Below are 22,300 nucleotides of genomic sequence, written 5' to 3'. Positions count from 1 at the left end.
TTTCATTTCGAGCAATCTGCGCCATATTTCGCACGAAAGTGCTCTAAAATTAGATTGTGAAATAAGCAATGCCGAAATCCAAAACGTTGTCAAGACTCTTGCAAATGGGAAATCGCCTGGGCCGGACGGACTAAGCGGTGAATTTTATAAAACCTGTTGGAATATAATAGGTGACAAAATGAGCGAAATCTTTAAACACTGGTTTAAAGAGAAAAAAATCCCCAAAGAAATTAAGAAAGGTGCCATCACCCTAATTTATAAAAAAGGCAATGATGCAGACCTAGACAACTACCGACCAATTACCCTGTTAAACTTAGACTACAAAATATATACAAAAATACTGGCAAATAGAATAAGGGAAACTCTCAAAGAAGTGATACATGAACATCAGTACGCCACAAAAGGTAAACAATTATCAGAAGCCACGATCCTTTTAAGAGATTTACATGATAATGCGAAAAGAAAAATGCAAAACCTGTATTTTTTATCTCTTGATTTTAAAAAAGCCTTCGATTCAATAGAACATAATTGGTTAATGAGAGTGTTGACTGAAATGCGGTTCCCAGAAACACTATGTGCATGCATAAGAGATCTGTATAGCGATAGCGTCGCGAAAATAATTTTAAACGGACACCTGTCAAAAGATTTTAAATTGAACCGAGGCGTGAGACAAGGAGACCCCTTAAGCCTGCACTTGTTTTTAATAGCGGTAGAGCTTTTAATGTCTAAGCTCAATGAGACTGCACATATCAAAGGTCCTCAGTTAAGCGACAGAAAAGAAGTAAAATGCGTAAATTACGCTGATGACACAACGTTGTGTTTTAAAAACCCTGCTGATATCCATCTCGCGCTCGATTTAGTCGACAGATTTTCAAAAGCATCTGGCTTAACCTTAAACGAAGCTAAAACCAAAGGATTAGCTGTGAATCAGCCGGTAGAAAACCCACTCTTGCCCAAACTATCCTGGACAAACACAAGTATAGAGTTATTGGGATATGAAATCGGAAATGTTATAGAACGCCAACAATGGGAAAACTTAATTCCAAAGGTAAAAGAGCAACTAAAAAGTTTGAGCACAAACTATGCCACCTATGAAGCTAAAGCAGTTTTATTAAAATCAAAAATCCTGCCAGTAATTACTCAGGTTGCCAAAACATACCCCCCAGACCAAGACATAATTGGGAAATTAAATAATCATGTTCTGCAGTACGTGCAAGGCAAAGAAACAACTGTTTCTATCGATATTTTACAACACGATAAGTTAGAAGGCGGCTACCGAATGCCAAACATCCAAGTCTACGCCGATCTGACTTATGTCAAATCGATACAAAAGTATTGCCTCGGCAGAGTGATGAACGAGCCAATGTCAACACACGATAGATATGTGGAGTACCAATTAGGACACGTTTTAGCTAATGTACTCGATGTCCAGAAACTAAACAGTATCCCGCACATCGCACAACCAAGTCCCTATTATTGGAAAATCCGGGAAATTGTTGAAAAATACAAACTAAGTAAAGTTGAATTAGCCAGTCCAAAACTAGGAAACACGTATAGACGAATAATCAAAGAAAGCACTCCAGAAACGCAGTCGAGTGAAAAAAACCGAGTTAAATGGGCTAGGATTCATAACCCGTTTTTACCAAATTATTTGAAAACCTTCAACTACAGATGCGCGTGGAATCTACTACCCTTTAGGGGAAAATGCGGTTTTTTCCAAATAAACTCTGATACATCGTGCGCATTTTGCGGCATTGGTCCAGATACCGACTACCACACTTTCCGAAAATGCGACAAGATAAAGCGACTTTGGGATACAGTAAAAACGTTTGCGCAAAAATTCGCCAACCTCAACCCGGCTATGACAAAAATCGAGGACTTGGAAAGTTTTAACTTTAAACGGATCGAAAACGAAATAATGGACCAGACTTTGAGCACATTGATCACCATGGTTAAACACCAAATATGGAAAATTAGGAACAAATCTATATATGAGAACAAATCTCCTCCAACCCTTGACAAATTGGTGACAAGCATAGACCGGGCATTTAAATACAGATTCAATCAAATGGTAGAAGGTGGGAGGCTCGAATTGCGTTTGGACCCCGCTTTTAAACTGAATGATTTAATGCCACCGTAATCGTATAAACTCAATCGTAGTGTAATTTGTATTGTATATTGTCTTTACATCGCTATGTTCGTGCCTTTAAAGTTTTTTCGACTAGGTATATATTTTGTCAAGCATTGCCGCATGGCACATAAACAAATGGTGTATTTCGTAATTGATTGCGATTATGTTGCTATGTGTGATTATTAGAAGTGAAGGTGGGTCACCTTTGGTATCAATTTGAAAATCATGAACCGAAAAACTATACTGTGTAAATAGTTGTTTTTCGTGTATTCTCATATTTTGTTCCGTGTACCTTTTGTTTGTTTTTTTTTATTATTTGCGTGTTAAGAACTAGCGTGCAAATAAACAAACCAATTGGCTCTTCTTTTTTCTACAAATCAATTGAAAGCAGTGCGAAACGCTTTACGTCCCGTATGCAACAGCAGTCCCGTCGTGGATCGAACCCCAGTCGTTAAGGATGTCATTGTAAGTATCATCCGCGTCCGCATGTCTCGTTCAGTCCGATGGACCCCCTGACGGCTCGTCACTTTGCTGCCGGTGACTGTTCCGGCCAGCGCTTTGCTTTTCGTGTCGTGCCACCTAGACATTAATTCCCATACCTTCCTCTAAGCTCCGTGCCGTCGTCAACTGTAAAGCTTGCCAAAGTCAGTACTGAAGATGACTTCAAAAGAAAAGCAAGTTAGTTTGATGTCATTCTACACATGCTCGAGGTAAGTTGAAAGTAGGAGGCTCTGGCTTCATGTTTTCTCAACGAAAAACAGCAACTAAATTGCAGCTGACACAGTTATGGAGTCTGCAGTGTTTTGCTCCCATAGGAAAGCGCAATAAATAAAGTTATCAAGACGTCGGAAAAGAGCACAATATCTTACGATTCTTCCTTTTGTACGTGGTTTACCTTTATGTGGAATATTAGCTTTGTTGGTAATATTGTTATTAAAGCCCATTAGCCAGCAAAAGTGCTGCCCCCTAGTGGCGGACCCATTAAATAAACCTAGCATGTTATAGTGGGTATGCTGAATGAAACAAGAGCAAAAAATGACAAACGGGATAAAACACTGCGGCAGCACCTTGTCGGTATTCTATTTGAATAAGGTAAGTCAATCTGAGCTTTGGCTCTTCTTTTTTCTACAAATCAATTGAAAGCAGTGCGAAACGCTTTACGTCCCGTATGCAACAGCAGTCCCGTCGTGGATCGAACCCCAGTCGTTAAGGATGTCATTGTAAGTATCATCCGCGTCCGCATGTCTCGTTCAGTCCGATGGACCCCCTGACGGCTCGTCACTTTGCTGCCGGTGACTGTTCCGGCCAGCGCTTTGCTTTTCGTGTCGTGCCACCTAGACATTAATTCCCATACCTTCCTCTAAGCTCCGTGCCGTCGTCAACTGTAAAGCTTGCCAAAGTCAGTACTGAAGATGACTTCAAAAGAAAAGCAAGTTAGTTTGATGTCATTCTACACATGCTCGAGGTAAGTTGAAAGTAGGAGGCTCTGGCTTCATGTTTTCTCAACGAAAAACAGCAACTAAATTGCAGCTGACACAGTTATGGAGTCTGCAGTGTTTTGCTCCCATAGGAAAGCGCAATAAATAAAGTTATCAAGACGTCGGAAAAGAGCACAATATCTTACGATTCTTCCTTTTGTACGTGGTTTACCTTTATGTGGAATATTAGCTTTGTTGGTAATATTGTTATTAAAGCCCATTAGCCAGCAAAAGTGCTGCCCCCTAGTGGCGGACCCATTAAATAAACCTAGCATGTTATAGTGGGTATGCTGAATGAAACAAGAGCAAAAAATGACAAACGGGATAAAACACTGCGGCAGCACCTTGTCGGTATTCTATTTGAATAAGGTAAGTCAATCTGAGCTTTGGCTCTTCTTTTTTCTACAAATCAATTGAAAGCAGTGCGAAACGCTTTACGTCCCGTATGCAACAGCAGTCCCGTCGTGGATCGAACCCCAGTCGTTAAGGATGTCATTGTAAGTATCATCCGCGTCCGCATGTCTCGTTCAGTCCGATGGACCCCCTGACGGCTCGTCACTTTGCTGCCGGTGACTGTTCCGGCCAGCGCTTTGCTTTTCGTGTCGTGCCACCTAGACATTAATTCCCATACCTTCCTCTAAGCTCCGTGCCGTCGTCAACTGTAAAGCTTGCCAAAGTCAGTACTGAAGATGACTTCAAAAGAAAAGCAAGTTAGTTTGATGTCATTCTACACATGCTCGAGGTAAGTTGAAAGTAGGAGGCTCTGGCTTCATGTTTTCTCAACGAAAAACAGCAACTAAATTGCAGCTGACACAGTTATGGAGTCTGCAGTGTTTTGCTCCCATAGGAAAGCGCAATAAATAAAGTTATCAAGACGTCGGAAAAGAGCACAATATCTTACGATTCTTCCTTTTGTACGTGGTTTACCTTTATGTGGAATATTAGCTTTGTTGGTAATATTGTTATTAAAGCCCATTAGCCAGCAAAAGTGCTGCCCCCTAGTGGCGGACCCATTAAATAAACCTAGCATGTTATAGTGGGTATGCTGAATGAAACAAGAGCAAAAAATGACAAACGGGATAAAACACTGCGGCAGCACCTTGTCGGTATTCTATTTGAATAAGGTAATTCAATCTGAGCTATTAGTTTTGTTGTTCGATTATGTCATGTTAAGGTCTTGTATAGGATCTTTAGAAAGTTGAATCATTCTAGCTAAAGACAGCAATATTTAGTGTTTTGTTTGAAAACTTTAAAACAAGAACCAGTCTTACTTACCAAAAAGTCCTTTTCAGGACTAGTAAGACAATATGACCTACGCAGACAAGGTCAAAAAGAAAAGTCAGTGGGTTTTCAAAGTTCCAGAAAACTACAGCAGAGAATGTGAAGTGACTGCAAAGTTCGCCCAACCAATGAAACGAGGAGAGATATATCAGCTACTCACTTCGATTAAAATGCCACTAAGCGCAATTGAAGGCATAGTTCAACGCCCTGGAAGCATCGTCGATTTCACTGTTGAAAACAAGAAAGGAGCAATAAAATTGGCAAATGCACTAGAACAAGTAGAAGGGATCAACAGTGCAATAGCTCATGGTGACGAACATGCGGAGTTAACTGTCTCATGGGTACCGCCTAACTTCCCCCAAGAAAGTATTAGAGAAGCTCTTGCAAGCCTAGGAATCTCGAAACCAGCCACCTACGGTCGAGATAGAACGAGACAAAAAAAAGACGGAAGGAGAATCTTTACAGTCAAGAAGGCTCTATTAAGAGAAGTCAAGCCACCATCTTTCATTTACTTCGGACATTACAGATTCATGCTGAATTATGAAGGTCAAAAAAAAACATGCAGTCGCTGCGCCGAAGACGACCACATCGCAAAAGACTGCCCGTACAGGCAACAACGGAGAGTTGTGACTTCGCAAGCGTGGGAATCAGAAAACTCAAAGACCACAATAGCATCGGATCAGTCTTCCGATGAAAGCTCGCCAATGCTCGAACGACCGTACATTCCATGTGAAGAGACATTTCCAAAACTTGATAACCCGATGATTCACTCTACGCCAAACGAGGACAAATCCAAAACAGGTAACAAAAATATCAACCAAGAAATTGACCATTTTGACGGTTCAATCAGGGAAACAAAAGAAAACAGAAGCCAACTCACAGCTGAAAGAACAAATAAAGGTCTAAAAAGAAGGGAAAGGGACTCTGGCAGCTCCCAAAACTCGACAAAGGACAAACCTCCCAGCAGGAAACACAAGGACGATGAAGACACCACCGACAACTCAGATGAAGACCCGACAGAATACAGCATTCCAGAGGAACAGGAAAAAGGTACAATACTCTGCGAATGTAACAATTTAATACCGAAACCATTAGGACGCGAAAAAACATTTTGTCATTCGTGTAAGTTGGTCTACTACAGATGTAACTGCACAGAAAACAACGAAAAATGCGCAAATAGCCTGAGACAAAAAAAGTGTAGCAATTGCAGTCACCAATACGTGCCAGACGCAACTTTTCTTAACACGACGATTTATTAATGTTTAACTACATAAGAACAATAGCCCATTCAAAAAATGTGTATTTTTGTAAAGTGTATTGTAATCTGGACATTGTTTTTTATGTTAAAACCTACACCGTTATTTTTTATATCAGTAGAACGAACGTTTTTTTATCTAGAATCAACTCTTATCACTTCAAAAATAATGACTTGCAATCTTAAAATTTGCACCCTAAACTGCCACGGGTTAAATGATAAGGCAAAACGTGCAGAGCTTTTTAGCACTTTAAAGAACGATAAGGCCCACATTTTTCTTCTACAAGAAACTAAATGCGAACCCCATAATGAAGCCAAATGGCAAAACGAATGGCACACAGACAAAGCGGTTTTTAATTCCGCACCAAAAAAGAAATTACCTTCTAAAGGTGTTGCGATCCTGATTAACCATGACGCCATAAGCTTTAAAAATGTCGAAAGGGATCTTGAAGGCCGCCTAATTACTGTAATTTTAAGAATGTATGACCAAGAGTTCAAAATAGTAAATGTATATGCGCCCAACGTTTTGTCACATTTGACAAAAGAAAATGACCGTTTTTTTGAATCAGTCCACCAATATATCGTTGGAAAGGAAGCCGTCATTTTGGCAGGTGATTTTAATGTAGTAGATGACCCCCAAATTGATAGAGAACCCCCAAGTAGACCTCGAAATAAACCAACCGAATTGGAAAACTTGTGCAAAATCCATCGCCTTTCCGACCATTTTAGACTACTAAAAGGCAACGAAAAACAATTCACCTGGCAAGATCGTACAGCAAAATCGCGCCTCGATAGATTTTATCTATCTAGCAATCTAAGAGCGACAGAAATTGTACAAGAAATGACACACCTTTCAGACCACCAGAAAGTAACTATCTCCCTAAATATTACTGCCCCAACGCCTAGAGGAAGGGGAATATGGAAAAACAATGTCAAAATTTACGGCGATGACCAATTTTTGAACGAACTAACTTTTAGATGGCCGCTGTGGAAAACTTTGAAAAACACTATTTATGAAGACACCAATACATGGTGGATAGCAATAAAGCGTAGGCTAAAAAACTTAATTTCAAAATTTTCCAGGCAACGGAATGCAAATATACAACGAACCGAACTAGCTTTAAGCAATGAATATAATCAAACGGTCCTCCTTTTAAACCAAAATCAATGCACTTACGAAGATTATTTGACAGCAAAACGTAACCTGCGTACTTACAAAAAAAAAGATATTTTAAGCAAAATGTCCAAAAATAGAAGGGATTGTGAAAGACTGGGCTCGAGGGAGTTTTTTTCGAAATATAAAACACAACAGAGAAAAAGCTTTATAAACGAATTATATGACAAGTATCATTTGCCAACCTCAAATCCCAACGAAATGCTCGAAACGGTAAGATCGTTCTACTCGCATTTGTATAGCGAAAAAGAAACCAACACGTATACACAATCCACCTTTCTCAGAGAGGTAAATTGTGCTATAAACGCTGAAAATCTAGAAACCCTAGGGCTCACGCCAACCGACGAGGAAATAGATAATGTTGTAAAATCTCTCGCTAATGGAAAAACACCGGGACCTGATGGTATCAGCGCGGAGTTTTACAAACGATGCTTACCAATCATAAAAAACGAGTTACGCGAAGTGTTCCAGTATTGGTTTGCAAAGCAAGACATCCCAAGCGAAATTAAGAAAGGAGTTATAACCTTAATACATAAAAAAGGCGATGACGCTGATTTAACCCTAGAACTACCAAAATTTTTTACTTCGAGAATTACCAAAGGGGTCAATTGACCCATGCGTTTAATATGAAGGTATTTTAAGGAAATATCACCAATTTTTCTCATATATTTTTATAGAAATTAGATTAGACATTGTGACCTTTGTCTTTAATGACCTCATACTGTTTTAATTGTTTCGTTTTGCACAATATCAATATCATTGTGTGAAGTCAATGTTCTTTGTATTTAAATAATTTGCTTAGTTTTTTGAAGTGCTTATCGTGATTTTGAGATAAATGCAGTGACTTTTTGACGGCGCAAACTTTGCGGAAGACAAGGAATTTGTCATTGATAACAAGCAGCAAGAAACTAATCTAGTTGATAGCCTTGTAAAGTTGCTTGAAGGATACCAGTAATCTTATAGCAGTCCTAGCCAGCGAGTATCTGAAATTTCATAGTTGAGCGTTAGATAGCGGCCTTTACTGTGTTCTACAGACATTCTGTAGCTATTAGTCTCAGACACCGGTTTTTGTTTCAGACTTTAACGCTGTTGCTACTGTTAGGGCAAATGCTAAATTGTAATTTGTAGTGTGCAGTTATCTACTATGTCTAGGTTTACAGCAGATAGAAGGTATAATTCACAAGAAGTTCTTCGAATTCTTCGAGTTGATGAAGACTCAGATGAAGAAGAGTTTGATGAGCCAGAACCAAGCATACGTGAGATTGACAAAGAGTGTTGCATAGAGCAAGATGTTGTGCAAGAAGAAAGTAGTTCGGAAAATGATGTCCCTACTTCGCCAAACAGAGAAAAGATAGTCAGTAGAGATGGTACCATTTGGGCACCTGAGTTTCCAACACAAAATGGACGTGCAAGTAAACGAAATATAATTAAAACAAGGCCAGGTACTAAACAGTTCATTCTTGCACGGGTAGACAATGCAAAAGATGTATTTCAAGAGTTGTGGGGTCATAGAAACATTGAACACATTATGGAATTCACATAAGCCGAAGCTTGGCGACAAGGGGATAGCGAATTCTCCCTCAGGAAAGAAGAGTTGGATGCGTTTTTTGGCCTGTGTCTTCGAGGAGTTTTGAAAGGAAGGGATGAACCGCTAACCAATTTCTGGGATTTAGAATATGGTCGACCTATGTTTTCGGAGACTATGGGTAGGAGCAAATTTCAATCAATTATTCGATACATACGATTTGATGACAAAACTTCAAGGCAGCGTCGCCGACAATCTGACAAGTTTGCGGCAATTCGAGATTTGTGGAATGCAGTGATGGACAACTGCCAAAAGTCTTATTTTCCACATTCACATGTTACAGTTGATGAGCAACTTTTCCCTTGCAGATCAAGGTAAGGCTACATATACTTGTTGTTGCATACAATTACCATATCTGTACTCTCTGTATAAATTTATATTCGTATCAACATTTAGATGCTCATTGATACAGTACATGCCCCAAAAGCCAGCGAAATTTGGTATAAAGTTTTGGATGTTGTGCGATGCTACGACCTACTACGTTTTGCAAGCTTTTCCTTATGTTGGAAAAGAAGACCGGGAAGGTGGACTTGGGGAGCATGTGGTATTGTCGTTGATGGAAGCTTACAAGAACTGTGGGCTCAATGTAACTACTGACAACTTCTTTACATCATTGGCTCTTGCTAGGAAGTTACTGGAGAGGAACACTACAATTATTGGCACTATCAGATCCCATCGTCGAGAAATTCCCTCTGATGTTCAGCTTGGAAAAAATACGCCACTGTACACTTCAAAATTTGTTTTCACACATTCCCAAGAAAATATTATGCTTCTCAGCTATAAAGCAAAGAAGAATAAAGTAGTGTATCTACTTTCTTCACTTCACAATGTTATGGAGGTAGATGATAAAGCCAAGAAGAAACCAAGGGCTATTCTAGACTACAACGCTAGTAAGGGTGGGGTGGATACCGCTGATGAAATGCTCCGCGCTTACTCTACTAAGGCAGCATCACGAAGATGGCCACTTGCTGCATTTTTCAACTTGTTGGACATTGTGACACTGGATGCATACGTAATATGCAAAGATGTGCAAATAACAATTAAAAAGAAAAGGTATTTTATTATCGAACTGGGTGAAAAGCTGTGCCTAGCAGAGAAAAACAGAAGACGTACAGTTCCCCAAGTTTTTCATCTGAAACGCACACGAGAACATGCTGAAGAAGAATTACCACTCAATAAACGAACCAAATGTAAAATATGCCAGTCAAACAAAACAAGGGTACAATGTTCTAACTGTTCAAAGTTTGTTTGTGGAACGTGTAGTACACCTGTTTGTAAAAGTTGTTTCTAAATGTAACTGAACAAATGAATATTTTCGGCTTAGGGGTCAATTGACCCCTGTGGTAATTCACCGTTTTTCATTCCAAAACACCTGTTTTGAAAAAAAATTTCCATTGTCGTGTTGATGATGTGTCAAATACCCAGAAAGAATAAAAGTAAAAAAGTTTGAGGTTCCTAGCAGAAAACACTTCTTGTTAAATTAAAAAGTAAAATTGCAAAAGGGTCAATTGACCCCTGTGGTAGTCCTAGGGTTAAATAACTATCGCCCCATAACACTTCTTAATTTAGACTACAAAATCTACACCAAAATTCTGGCGAATAGAATAAAGGAGCTTTTACCGCGTTTAATTGACAAACACCAATTTGCTACCACAGGCAAGAACATTGGTGAGGCAACGGTGCTGTTAAGGGACATTTATGACCACAACCTGGGTAAAGACCGAAAGGGATACCTAGTCTCACTAGATTTTAAGAAAGCGTTTGATTCCATCGACCACAGATGGCTTTTGAAGGTTTTGGGGCGAATGGGTTTCCCCAGTAGTTTCCTACAAATAGTGAAAAATATGTACATGAATTGCACAATCAATGTAATGGTAAATGGTTTCCAATCGCCAGCTTTCGAATTAAAACGCGGGATCAGACAAGGTGACCCTTTGAGCCTATACCTTTTTTTAATCGCAACCGAACCTTTGATTGCTAAAATTAAATCCAAAAGCGATATTGAAGGTCTGCAATTAAGCGGCAGACGCGAAATAAAAAATGTCTGTTATGCCGACGACATCACGTTAACACTTAAAGACCTCTACTCAGTCGATGCAGCCCTGGCGCTCGTCCACAACTTTGCTGCGGCATCAGGCCTACATCTAAACAAACAAAAAACTCGAGGTTTATTGATCAACAGTGCCATACCAACCCACCCCCTTACGGAAATAGAATGGAAAACGAAATCACTTGAGCTCCTGGGTACAGAAATAGGTAACATAACCGTATCTAAATATTGGCAAAAAACCGCAAACAGAATCAAGGAAGAAATAAAAAATCTTAACCAAACGTACGCCACGTACGACGCCAAAGAAGTCCTCATCAAAGCTAAGCTACTACCAATAACCAATTTTGCGGCCCAAACTTACCCTGCCTCAAGATCGGAAATAAAAAGAATAAACGACCAAATAATAACATATGTTGTGGGCAAGGAAACTTATATGACCATAAACGAGCTTCAGCAACCGAAGCTTAAGGGGGGACACAGAATTCCCAACCTCGAAATATACGCTGACCTTATGTATGTGAGAACAATAAAAAATTACTGCCGCGCAAGAATACTAAATGAACCTCTCTCTACGCATGACTGCTATGTAGAATATCAAATTGGCCATGCGATGTCAAAAATTCTGGGTGTAGTAAGGCTAAACAATGTGCCACACGCGCAAAACCGCCGTCCCTTTTATGAAATCATAATCGAAATCATAAAGAAATACCACTTACAACCAAACGAATTGGCCGGTTGTAAACTGAGAAAAACGTACGACCGCATAATAGGAGAAAATAATACAGTTTACAGCAACATGCTTAATAAATGGAAAAGAGTCCATTTGCCTTCACTACCTAGTTTTTTAAGAACCTTTAACTATCGGTGCGCTTGGAACATTCTACCATCCCACGTAAACGTTGGAACATACGCACCCAACACCAACACCAGTTGCCCCTTTTGCAACATTGGTCCCAACGCACCAGACCATTTTTTTTACAAATGTAAAAACATCACGTACCAATGGCGCCAGATGCAAAAATTTGTAAAAACCATTCTACATTGCGACTTATCCCCGTATACAATACAGGACATAGGAAACCTTCGAATAAATCCAAATCTTAACGAAAGACAAGACAACACCTTAACGGCAATCATAACAACAATTAGACACCAAATATGGAAATTTAGAAATAGCTGCCTTTATGAACAGAAAACCTTTTTCCCTGAAATTTTGACCCAAAAGATAAAAAGAGCATTAGACTATAGATTAAACCAAAACCCAGACCCCACCCCAACCCATACTGACAGTTGATGCACACAGTGTAATTTGTTTTCGTAATACGCTATGATAATGTTTTTGTATTCGTAGTGTTTTGTTTCTCTCTGAAAGTGTGAAAATGACTCCGACGCATTGAATTCTGTTTGTTTTGCCGTAAAGGTATATGTGGTCAATATTTATGGAGTATTTATGCCTACAAAGTTTACATGTTCGTTTTCGACAAGCCAATTGTTTCACTGACACAGAGAGTCCTTCATACTGTAATCAAACATGTTTTTTACCGTGATTACATAAGTCTAATCTCAAAACTGACAAAGGGTTATTTCTGCAATTTTCGGCTTTGTATACTGAGATTTGAATGCTGCCAGTTTACCTACAACCCGAACAAAAACAGAACTTAACGAATGATATACTGATTTTGAAATCACCATGTCTACTTAAATGTGAACTTGTTTCAGATTGAGTATAAATAATAATCTGTTTCTTTGTGTTTCCAAACGAGTTTCACAAAGTACTCAGTGTCCTTTTCGAACCGCCAACCATATCATTTTTTCGTAATAATTTTTTTTACACTGTTTATTAATCGTGTCCTTATACGCTTAATAAACCAAAAACACAAATCAATTGAAAGCAGTGCGAAACGCTTTACGTCCCGTATGCAACAGCAGTCCCGTCGTGGATCGAACCCCAGTCGTTAAGGATGTCATTGTAAGTATCATCCGCGTCCGCATGTCTCGTTCAGTCCGATGGACCCCCTGACGGCTCGTCACTTTGCTGCCGGTGACTGTTCCGGCCAGCGCTTTGCTTTTCGTGTCGTGCCACCTAGACATTAATTCCCATACCTTCCTCTAAGCTCCGTGCCGTCGTCAACTGTAAAGCTTGCCAAAGTCAGTACTGAAGATGACTTCAAAAGAAAAGCAAGTTAGTTTGATGTCATTCTACACATGCTCGAGGTAAGTTGAAAGTAGGAGGCTCTGGCTTCATGTTTTCTCAACGAAAAACAGCAACTAAATTGCAGCTGACACAGTTATGGAGTCTGCAGTGTTTTGCTCCCATAGGAAAGCGCAATAAATAAAGTTATCAAGACGTCGGAAAAGAGCACAATATCTTACGATTCTTCCTTTTGTACGTGGTTTACCTTTATGTGGAATATTAGCTTTGTTGGTAATATTGTTATTAAAGCCCATTAGCCAGCAAAAGTGCTGCCCCCTAGTGGCGGACCCATTAAATAAACCTAGCATGTTATAGTGGGTATGCTGAATGAAACAAGAGCAAAAAATGACAAACGGGATAAAACACTGCGGCAGCACCTTGTCGGTATTCTATTTGAATAAGGTAAGTCAATCTGAGCTTTGGCTCTTCTTTTTTCTACAAATCAATTGAAAGCAGTGCGAAACGCTTTACGTCCCGTATGCAACAGCAGTCCCGTCGTGGATCGAACCCCAGTCGTTAAGGATGTCATTGTAAGTATCATCCGCGTCCGCATGTCTCGTTCAGTCCGATGGACCCCCTGACGGCTCGTCACTTTGCTGCCGGTGACTGTTCCGGCCAGCGCTTTGCTTTTCGTGTCGTGCCACCTAGACATTAATTCCCATACCTTCCTCTAAGCTCCGTGCCGTCGTCAACTGTAAAGCTTGCCAAAGTCAGTACTGAAGATGACTTCAAAAGAAAAGCAAGTTAGTTTGATGTCATTCTACACATGCTCGAGGTAAGTTGAAAGTAGGAGGCTCTGGCTTCATGTTTTCTCAACGAAAAACAGCAACTAAATTGCAGCTGACACAGTTATGGAGTCTGCAGTGTTTTGCTCCCATAGGAAAGCGCAATAAATAAAGTTATCAAGACGTCGGAAAAGAGCACAATATCTTACGATTCTTCCTTTTGTACGTGGTTTACCTTTATGTGGAATATTAGCTTTGTTGGTAATATTGTTATTAAAGCCCATTAGCCAGCAAAAGTGCTGCCCCCTAGTGGCGGACCCATTAAATAAACCTAGCATGTTATAGTGGGTATGCTGAATGAAACAAGAGCAAAAAATGACAAACGGGATAAAACACTGCGGCAGCACCTTGTCGGTATTCTATTTGAATAAGGTAAGTCAATCTGAGCTTTGGCTCTTCTTTTTTCTACAAATCAATTGAAAGCAGTGCGAAACGCTTTACGTCCCGTATGCAACAGCAGTCCCGTCGTGGATCGAACCCCAGTCGTTAAGGATGTCATTGTAAGTATCATCCGCGTCCGCATGTCTCGTTCAGTCCGATGGACCCCCTGACGGCTCGTCACTTTGCTGCCGGTGACTGTTCCGGCCAGCGCTTTGCTTTTCGTGTCGTGCCACCTAGACATTAATTCCCATACCTTCCTCTAAGCTCCGTGCCGTCGTCAACTGTAAAGCTTGCCAAAGTCAGTACTGAAGATGACTTCAAAAGAAAAGCAAGTTAGTTTGATGTCATTCTACACATGCTCGAGGTAAGTTGAAAGTAGGAGGCTCTGGCTTCATGTTTTCTCAACGAAAAACAGCAACTAAATTGCAGCTGACACAGTTATGGAGTCTGCAGTGTTTTGCTCCCATAGGAAAGCGCAATAAATAAAGTTATCAAGACGTCGGAAAAGAGCACAATATCTTACGATTCTTCCTTTTGTACGTGGTTTACCTTTATGTGGAATATTAGCTTTGTTGGTAATATTGTTATTAAAGCCCATTAGCCAGCAAAAGTGCTGCCCCCTAGTGGCGGACCCATTAAATAAACCTAGCATGTTATAGTGGGTATGCTGAATGAAACAAGAGCAAAAAATGACAAACGGGATAAAACACTGCGGCAGCACCTTGTCGGTATTCTATTTGAATAAGGTAAGTCAATCTGAGCTTTGGCTCTTCTTTTTTCTACAAATCAATTGAAAGCAGTGCGAAACGCTTTACGTCCCGTATGCAACAGCAGTCCCGTCGTGGATCGAACCCCAGTCGTTAAGGATGTCATTGTAAGTATCATCCGCGTCCGCATGTCTCGTTCAGTCCGATGGACCCCCTGACGGCTCGTCACTTTGCTGCCGGTGACTGTTCCGGCCAGCGCTTTGCTTTTCGTGTCGTGCCACCTAGACATTAATTCCCATACCTTCCTCTAAGCTCCGTGCCGTCGTCAACTGTAAAGCTTGCCAAAGTCAGTACTGAAGATGACTTCAAAAGAAAAGCAAGTTAGTTTGATGTCATTCTACACATGCTCGAGGTAAGTTGAAAGTAGGAGGCTCTGGCTTCATGTTTTCTCAACGAAAAACAGCAACTAAATTGCAGCTGACACAGTTATGGAGTCTGCAGTGTTTTGCTCCCATAGGAAAGCGCAATAAATAAAGTTATCAAGACGTCGGAAAAGAGCACAATATCTTACGATTCTTCCTTTTGTACGTGGTTTACCTTTATGTGGAATATTAGCTTTGTTGGTAATATTGTTATTAAAGCCCATTAGCCAGCAAAAGTGCTGCCCCCTAGTGGCGGACCCATTAAATAAACCTAGCATGTTATAGTGGGTATGCTGAATGAAACAAGAGCAAAAAATGACAAACGGGATAAAACACTGCGGCAGCACCTTGTCGGTATTCTATTTGAATAAGGTAAGTCAATCTGAGCTTTGGCTCTTCTTTTTTCTACAAATCAATTGAAAGCAGTGCGAAACGCTTTACGTCCCGTATGCAACAGCAGTCCCGTCGTGGATCGAACCCCAGTCGTTAAGGATGTCATTGTAAGTATCATCCGCGTCCGCATGTCTCGTTCAGTCCGATGGACCCCCTGACGGCTCGTCACTTTGCTGCCGGTGACTGTTCCGGCCAGCGCTTTGCTTTTCGTGTCGTGCCACCTAGACATTAATTCCCATACCTTCCTCTAAGCTCCGTGCCGTCGTCAACTGTAAAGCTTGCCAAAGTCAGTACTGAAGATGACTTCAAAAGAAAAGCAAGTTAGTTTGATGTCATTCTACACATGCTCGAGGTAAGTTGAAAGTAGGAGGCTCTGGCTTCATGTTTTCTCAACGAAAAACAGCAACTAAATTGCAGCTGACACAGTTATGGAGTCTGCAGTGTTTTGCTCCCATAGGAAAGCGCAATAAATAAAGTTATCAAGACGTCGGAAAAGAGCACAATATCTTACGATTCTTCCTTTTGTACGTGGTTTACCTTTATGTGGAATATTAGCTTTGTTGGTAATATTGTTATTAAAGCCCATTAGCCAGCAAAAGTGCTGCCCCCTAGTGGCGGACCCATTAAATAAACCTAGCATGTTATAGTGGGTATGCTGAATGAAACAAGAGCAAAAAATGACAAACGGGATAAAACACTGCGGCAGCACCTTGTCGGTATTCTATTTGAATAAGGTAAGTCAATCTGAGCTTTGGCTCTTCTTTTTTCTACAAATCAATTGAAAGCAGTGCGAAACGCTTTACGTCCCGTATGCAACAGCAGTCCCGTCGTGGATCGAACCCCAGTCGTTAAGGATGTCATTGTAAGTATCATCCGCGTCCGCATGTCTCGTTCAGTCCGATGGACCCCCTGACGGCTCGTCACTTTGCTGCCGGTGACTGTTCCGGCCAGCGCTTTGCTTTTCGTGTCGTGCCACCTAGACATTAATTCCCATACCTTCCTCTAAGCTCCGTGCCGTCGTCAACTGTAAAGCTTGCCAAAGTCAGTACTGAAGATGACTTCAAAAGAAAAGCAAGTTAGTTTGATGTCATTCTACACATGCTCGAGGTAAGTTGAAAGTAGGAGGCTCTGGCTTCATGTTTTCTCAACGAAAAACAGCAACTAAATTGCAGCTGACACAGTTATGGAGTCTGCAGTGTTTTGCTCCCATAGGAAAGCGCAATAAATAAAGTTATCAAGACGTCGGAAAAGAGCACAATATCTTACGATTCTTCCTTTTGTACGTGGTTTACCTTTATGTGGAATATTAGCTTTGTTGGTAATATTGTTATTAAAGCCCATTAGCCAGCAAAAGTGCTGCCCCCTAGTGGCGGACCCATTAAATAAACCTAGCATGTTATAGTGGGTATGCTGAATGAAACAAGAGCAAAAAATGACAAACGGGATAAAACACTGCGGCAGCACCTTGTCGGTATTCTATTTGAATAAGGTAAGTCAATCTGAGCTTTGGCTCTTCTTTTTTCTACAAATCAATTGAAAGCAGTGCGAAACGCTTTACGTCCCGTATGCAACAGCAGTCCCGTCGTGGATCGAACCCCAGTCGTTAAGGATGTCATTGTAAGTATCATCCGCGTCCGCATGTCTCGTTCAGTCCGATGGACCCCCTGACGGCTCGTCACTTTGCTGCCGGTGACTGTTCCGGCCAGCGCTTTGCTTTTCGTGTCGTGCCACCTAGACATTAATTCCCATACCTTCCTCTAAGCTCCGTGCCGTCGTCAACTGTAAAGCTTGCCAAAGTCAGTACTGAAGATGACTTCAAAAGAAAAGCAAGTTAGTTTGATGTCATTCTACACATGCTCGAGGTAAGTTGAAAGTAGGAGGCTCTGGCTTCATGTTTTCTCAACGAAAAACAGCAACTAAATTGCAGCTGACACAGTTATGGAGTCTGCAGTGTTTTGCTCCCATAGGAAAGCGCAATAAATAAAGTTATCAAGACGTCGGAAAAGAGCACAATATCTTACGATTCTTCCTTTTGTACGTGGTTTACCTTTATGTGGAATATTAGCTTTGTTGGTAATATTGTTATTAAAGCCCATTAGCCAGCAAAAGTGCTGCCCCCTAGTGGCGGACCCATTAAATAAACCTAGCATGTTATAGTGGGTATGCTGAATGAAACAAGAGCAAAAAATGACAAACGGGATAAAACACTGCGGCAGCACCTTGTCGGTATTCTATTTGAATAAGGTAAGTCAATCTGAGCTTTGGCTCTTCTTTTTTCTACAAATCAATTGAAAGCAGTGCGAAACGCTTTACGTCCCGTATGCAACAGCAGTCCCGTCGTGGATCGAACCCCAGTCGTTAAGGATGTCATTGTAAGTATCATCCGCGTCCGCATGTCTCGTTCAGTCCGATGGACCCCCTGACGGCTCGTCACTTTGCTGCCGGTGACTGTTCCGGCCAGCGCTTTGCTTTTCGTGTCGTGCCACCTAGACATTAATTCCCATACCTTCCTCTAAGCTCCGTGCCGTCGTCAACTGTAAAGCTTGCCAAAGTCAGTACTGAAGATGACTTCAAAAGAAAAGCAAGTTAGTTTGATGTCATTCTACACATGCTCGAGGTAAGTTGAAAGTAGGAGGCTCTGGCTTCATGTTTTCTCAACGAAAAACAGCAACTAAATTGCAGCTGACACAGTTATGGAGTCTGCAGTGTTTTGCTCCCATAGGAAAGCGCAATAAATAAAGTTATCAAGACGTCGGAAAAGAGCACAATATCTTACGATTCTTCCTTTTGTACGTGGTTTACCTTTATGTGGAATATTAGCTTTGTTGGTAATATTGTTATTAAAGCCCATTAGCCAGCAAAAGTGCTGCCCCCTAGTGGCGGACCCATTAAATAAACCTAGCATGTTATAGTGGGTATGCTGAATGAAACAAGAGCAAAAAATGACAAACGGGATAAAACACTGCGGCAGCACCTTGTCGGTATTCTATTTGAATAAGGTAAGTCAATCTGAGCTTTGGCTCTTCTTTTTTCTACAAATCAATTGAAAGCAGTGCGAAACGCTTTACGTCCCGTATGCAACAGCAGTCCCGTCGTGGATCGAACCCCAGTCGTTAAGGATGTCATTGTAAGTATCATCCGCGTCCGCATGTCTCGTTCAGTCCGATGGACCCCCTGACGGCTCGTCACTTTGCTGCCGGTGACTGTTCCGGCCAGCGCTTTGCTTTTCGTGTCGTGCCACCTAGACATTAATTCCCATACCTTCCTCTAAGCTCCGTGCCGTCGTCAACTGTAAAGCTTGCCAAAGTCAGTACTGAAGATGACTTCAAAAGAAAAGCAAGTTAGTTTGATGTCATTCTACACATGCTCGAGGTAAGTTGAAAGTAGGAGGCTCTGGCTTCATGTTTTCTCAACGAAAAACAGCAACTAAATTGCAGCTGACACAGTTATGGAGTCTGCAGTGTTTTGCTCCCATAGGAAAGCGCAATAAATAAAGTTATCAAGACGTCGGAAAAGAGCACAATATCTTACGATTCTTCCTTTTGTACGTGGTTTACCTTTATGTGGAATATTAGCTTTGTTGGTAATATTGTTATTAAAGCCCATTAGCCAGCAAAAGTGCTGCCCCCTAGTGGCGGACCCATTAAATAAACCTAGCATGTTATAGTGGGTATGCTGAATGAAACAAGAGCAAAAAATGACAAACGGGATAAAACACTGCGGCAGCACCTTGTCGGTATTCTATTTGAATAAGGTAAGTCAATCTGAGCTTTGGCTCTTCTTTTTTCTACAAATCAATTGAAAGCAGTGCGAAACGCTTTACGTCCCGTATGCAACAGCAGTCCCGTCGTGGATCGAACCCCAGTCGTTAAGGATGTCATTGTAAGTATCATCCGCGTCCGCATGTCTCGTTCAGTCCGATGGACCCCCTGACGGCTCGTCACTTTGCTGCCGGTGACTGTTCCGGCCAGCGCTTTGCTTTTCGTGTCGTGCCACCTAGACATTAATTCCCATACCTTCCTCTAAGCTCCGTGCCGTCGTCAACTGTAAAGCTTGCCAAAGTCAGTACTGAAGATGACTTCAAAAGAAAAGCAAGTTAGTTTGATGTCATTCTACACATGCTCGAGGTAAGTTGAAAGTAGGAGGCTCTGGCTTCATGTTTTCTCAACGAAAAACAGCAACTAAATTGCAGCTGACACAGTTATGGAGTCTGCAGTGTTTTGCTCCCATAGGAAAGCGCAATAAATAAAGTTATCAAGACGTCGGAAAAGAGCACAATATCTTACGATTCTTCCTTTTGTACGTGGTTTACCTTTATGTGGAATATTAGCTTTGTTGGTAATATTGTTATTAAAGCCCATTAGCCAGCAAAAGTGCTGCCCCCTAGTGGCGGACCCATTAAATAAACCTAGCATGTTATAGTGGGTATGCTGAATGAAACAAGAGCAAAAAATGACAAACGGGATAAAACACTGCGGCAGCACCTTGTCGGTATTCTATTTGAATAAGGTAAGTCAATCTGAGCTATTAGTTTGTTGTTCGATTATGTCATGTTAAGGTCTTGTATAGGATCTTTAGAAAGTTGAATCAATCTAGCTAAAGACAGCAATATTTAGTGTTTTATTTGAAAACTTTAAAACAAGAACCAGTCTTACTTACCAAAAAGTCCTTTTCAGGACTAGTAAGACAATATGACCTACGCAGACAAGGTCAAAAAGAAAAGTCAGTGGGTTTTCAAAGTTCCAGAAAACTACAGCAGAGAATGTGAAGTGACTGCAAAGTTCGCCCAACCAATGAAACGAGGAGAGATATATCAGCTACTCACTTCGATTAAAATGCCACTAAGCGCAATTGAAGGCATAGTTCAACGCCCTGGAAGCATCGTCGATTTCACTGTTGAAAACAAGAAAGGAGCAATAAAATTGGCAAATGCACTAGAACAAGTAGAAGGGATCAACAGTGCAATAGCTCATGGTGACGAACATGCGGAGTTAACTGTCTCATGGGTACCGCCTAACTTCCCCCAAGAAAGTATTAGAGAAGCTCTTGCAAGCCTAGGAATCTCGAAACCAGCCACCTACGGTCGAGATAGAACGAGACAAAAAAAAGACGGAAGGAGAATCTTTACAGTCAAGAAGGCTCTATTAAGAGAATTCAAGCCACCATCTTTCATTTACTTCGGACATTACAGATTCATGCTGAATTATGAAGGTCAAAAAAAAACATGCAGTCGCTGCGCCGAAGACGACCACATCGCAAAAGACTGCCCGTACAGGCAACAACGGAGAGTTGTGACTTCGCAAGCGTGGGAATCAGAAAACTCAAAGACCACAAGAGCATCGGATCAGTCTTCCGATGAAAGCTCGCCAATGCTCGAACGACCGTACATTCCATGTGAAGAGACATTTCCAAAACTTGATAACCCTATGATTCACTCTACGCCAAACGAGGACAAATCCAAAACAGGTAACAAAAATATCAACCAAGAAATTGACCATTTTGACGGTTCAATCAGGGAAACAAAAGAAAACAGAAGCCAACTCACAGCTGAAAGAACAAATAAAGGTCTAAAAAGAAGGGAAAGGGACTCTGGCAGCTCCCAAAACTCGACAAAGGACAAACCTCCCAGCAGGAAACACAAGGACGATGAAGACACCACCGACAACTCAGATGAAGACCCGACAGAATACAGCATTCCAGAGGAACAGGAAAAAGGTACAATACTCTGCGAATGTAACAATTTAATACCGAAACCAGTAGGACGTGAAAAAACATTTTGTCATTCGTGTAAGTTGGTCTACTACAGATGTAACTGTATAGAAAACAACGAAAAATGCGCAAATAGCCTGAGACAAAAAAAGTGTGACAATTGCGATCACCAATACGTGCCAGACGCAACTTTTCTAAACACGACGATTTATTAATGTTTAACTACATCAAAACAATAGCCCATTTAAAAAATGTGTATTTTTGTAAAGTGTTTTGTAATCTGGACATTGTTTTTTATGTTAAAACCTACACCGTTATTTTTTATATCAGTAGAACGAACGTTTTTTTATCTGGAATCAACTTTTATCACTTCAAAAACAATGACTTGCTACCTTAAAATTTGCACCCTAAACTGCCACGGGTTAAATGATAAGGCAAAACGTGCAGAGCTTTTTAGCACCTTAAAGAAAGATAAGGCCCACATTTTTCTACTACAAGAAACCAAATGTCCCCCTGATAAAGAAAATGATTGGTGCAAGGAATGGGGTGAGTCAAAAGCGCTTTTTAATTCGGCACCCAAAAAGAAATTCCAAGACAAGGGAGTCGCAATTCTAATCAATCACCCTGCAATTACATTCAAAGAAGTAAATCACGACGTAGAGGGTAGAATAATCAGTGCGGCTTTATCAATACATGGTCACCTTTTAAAAGTAATAAATATTTACGCACCAAACGTAAATTCCGGAGATATTCGC

At 40.9% G+C, this 22,300-nt stretch overlaps 1 protein-coding gene across 1 annotated transcript; it reads left to right on the top strand.

Moving 5' to 3' along the window:
- The first annotated feature begins 721 nt into the window (after nucleotides 1-721).
- On the top strand, nucleotides 722-2,140 carry LOC143463369 (uncharacterized). The gene has a single exon (XM_076961836.1). It carries the CDS (start codon nucleotides 722-724, stop codon nucleotides 2,138-2,140), a length of 1,419 nt encoding a protein of 472 aa, XP_076817951.1.
- The last annotated feature ends 20,160 nt before the right edge of the window (nucleotides 2,141-22,300 follow it).

This window comes from Clavelina lepadiformis, chromosome 6 (genome assembly GCF_947623445.1).
Source record: "Clavelina lepadiformis chromosome 6, kaClaLepa1.1, whole genome shotgun sequence".
NCBI classification, from domain to species: Eukaryota; Metazoa; Chordata; class Ascidiacea; order Aplousobranchia; family Clavelinidae; genus Clavelina; species Clavelina lepadiformis.
This window is presented reverse-complemented; position numbering and strand designations above follow the sequence as displayed.

What these genes read in the sequence shown, in the direction of transcription:
- LOC143463369 (XM_076961836.1), top strand. Translation starts at nt 722, where the DNA reads ATGTCTAAGCTCAATGAGACTGCACATATCAAAGGTCCTCAGTTAAGC.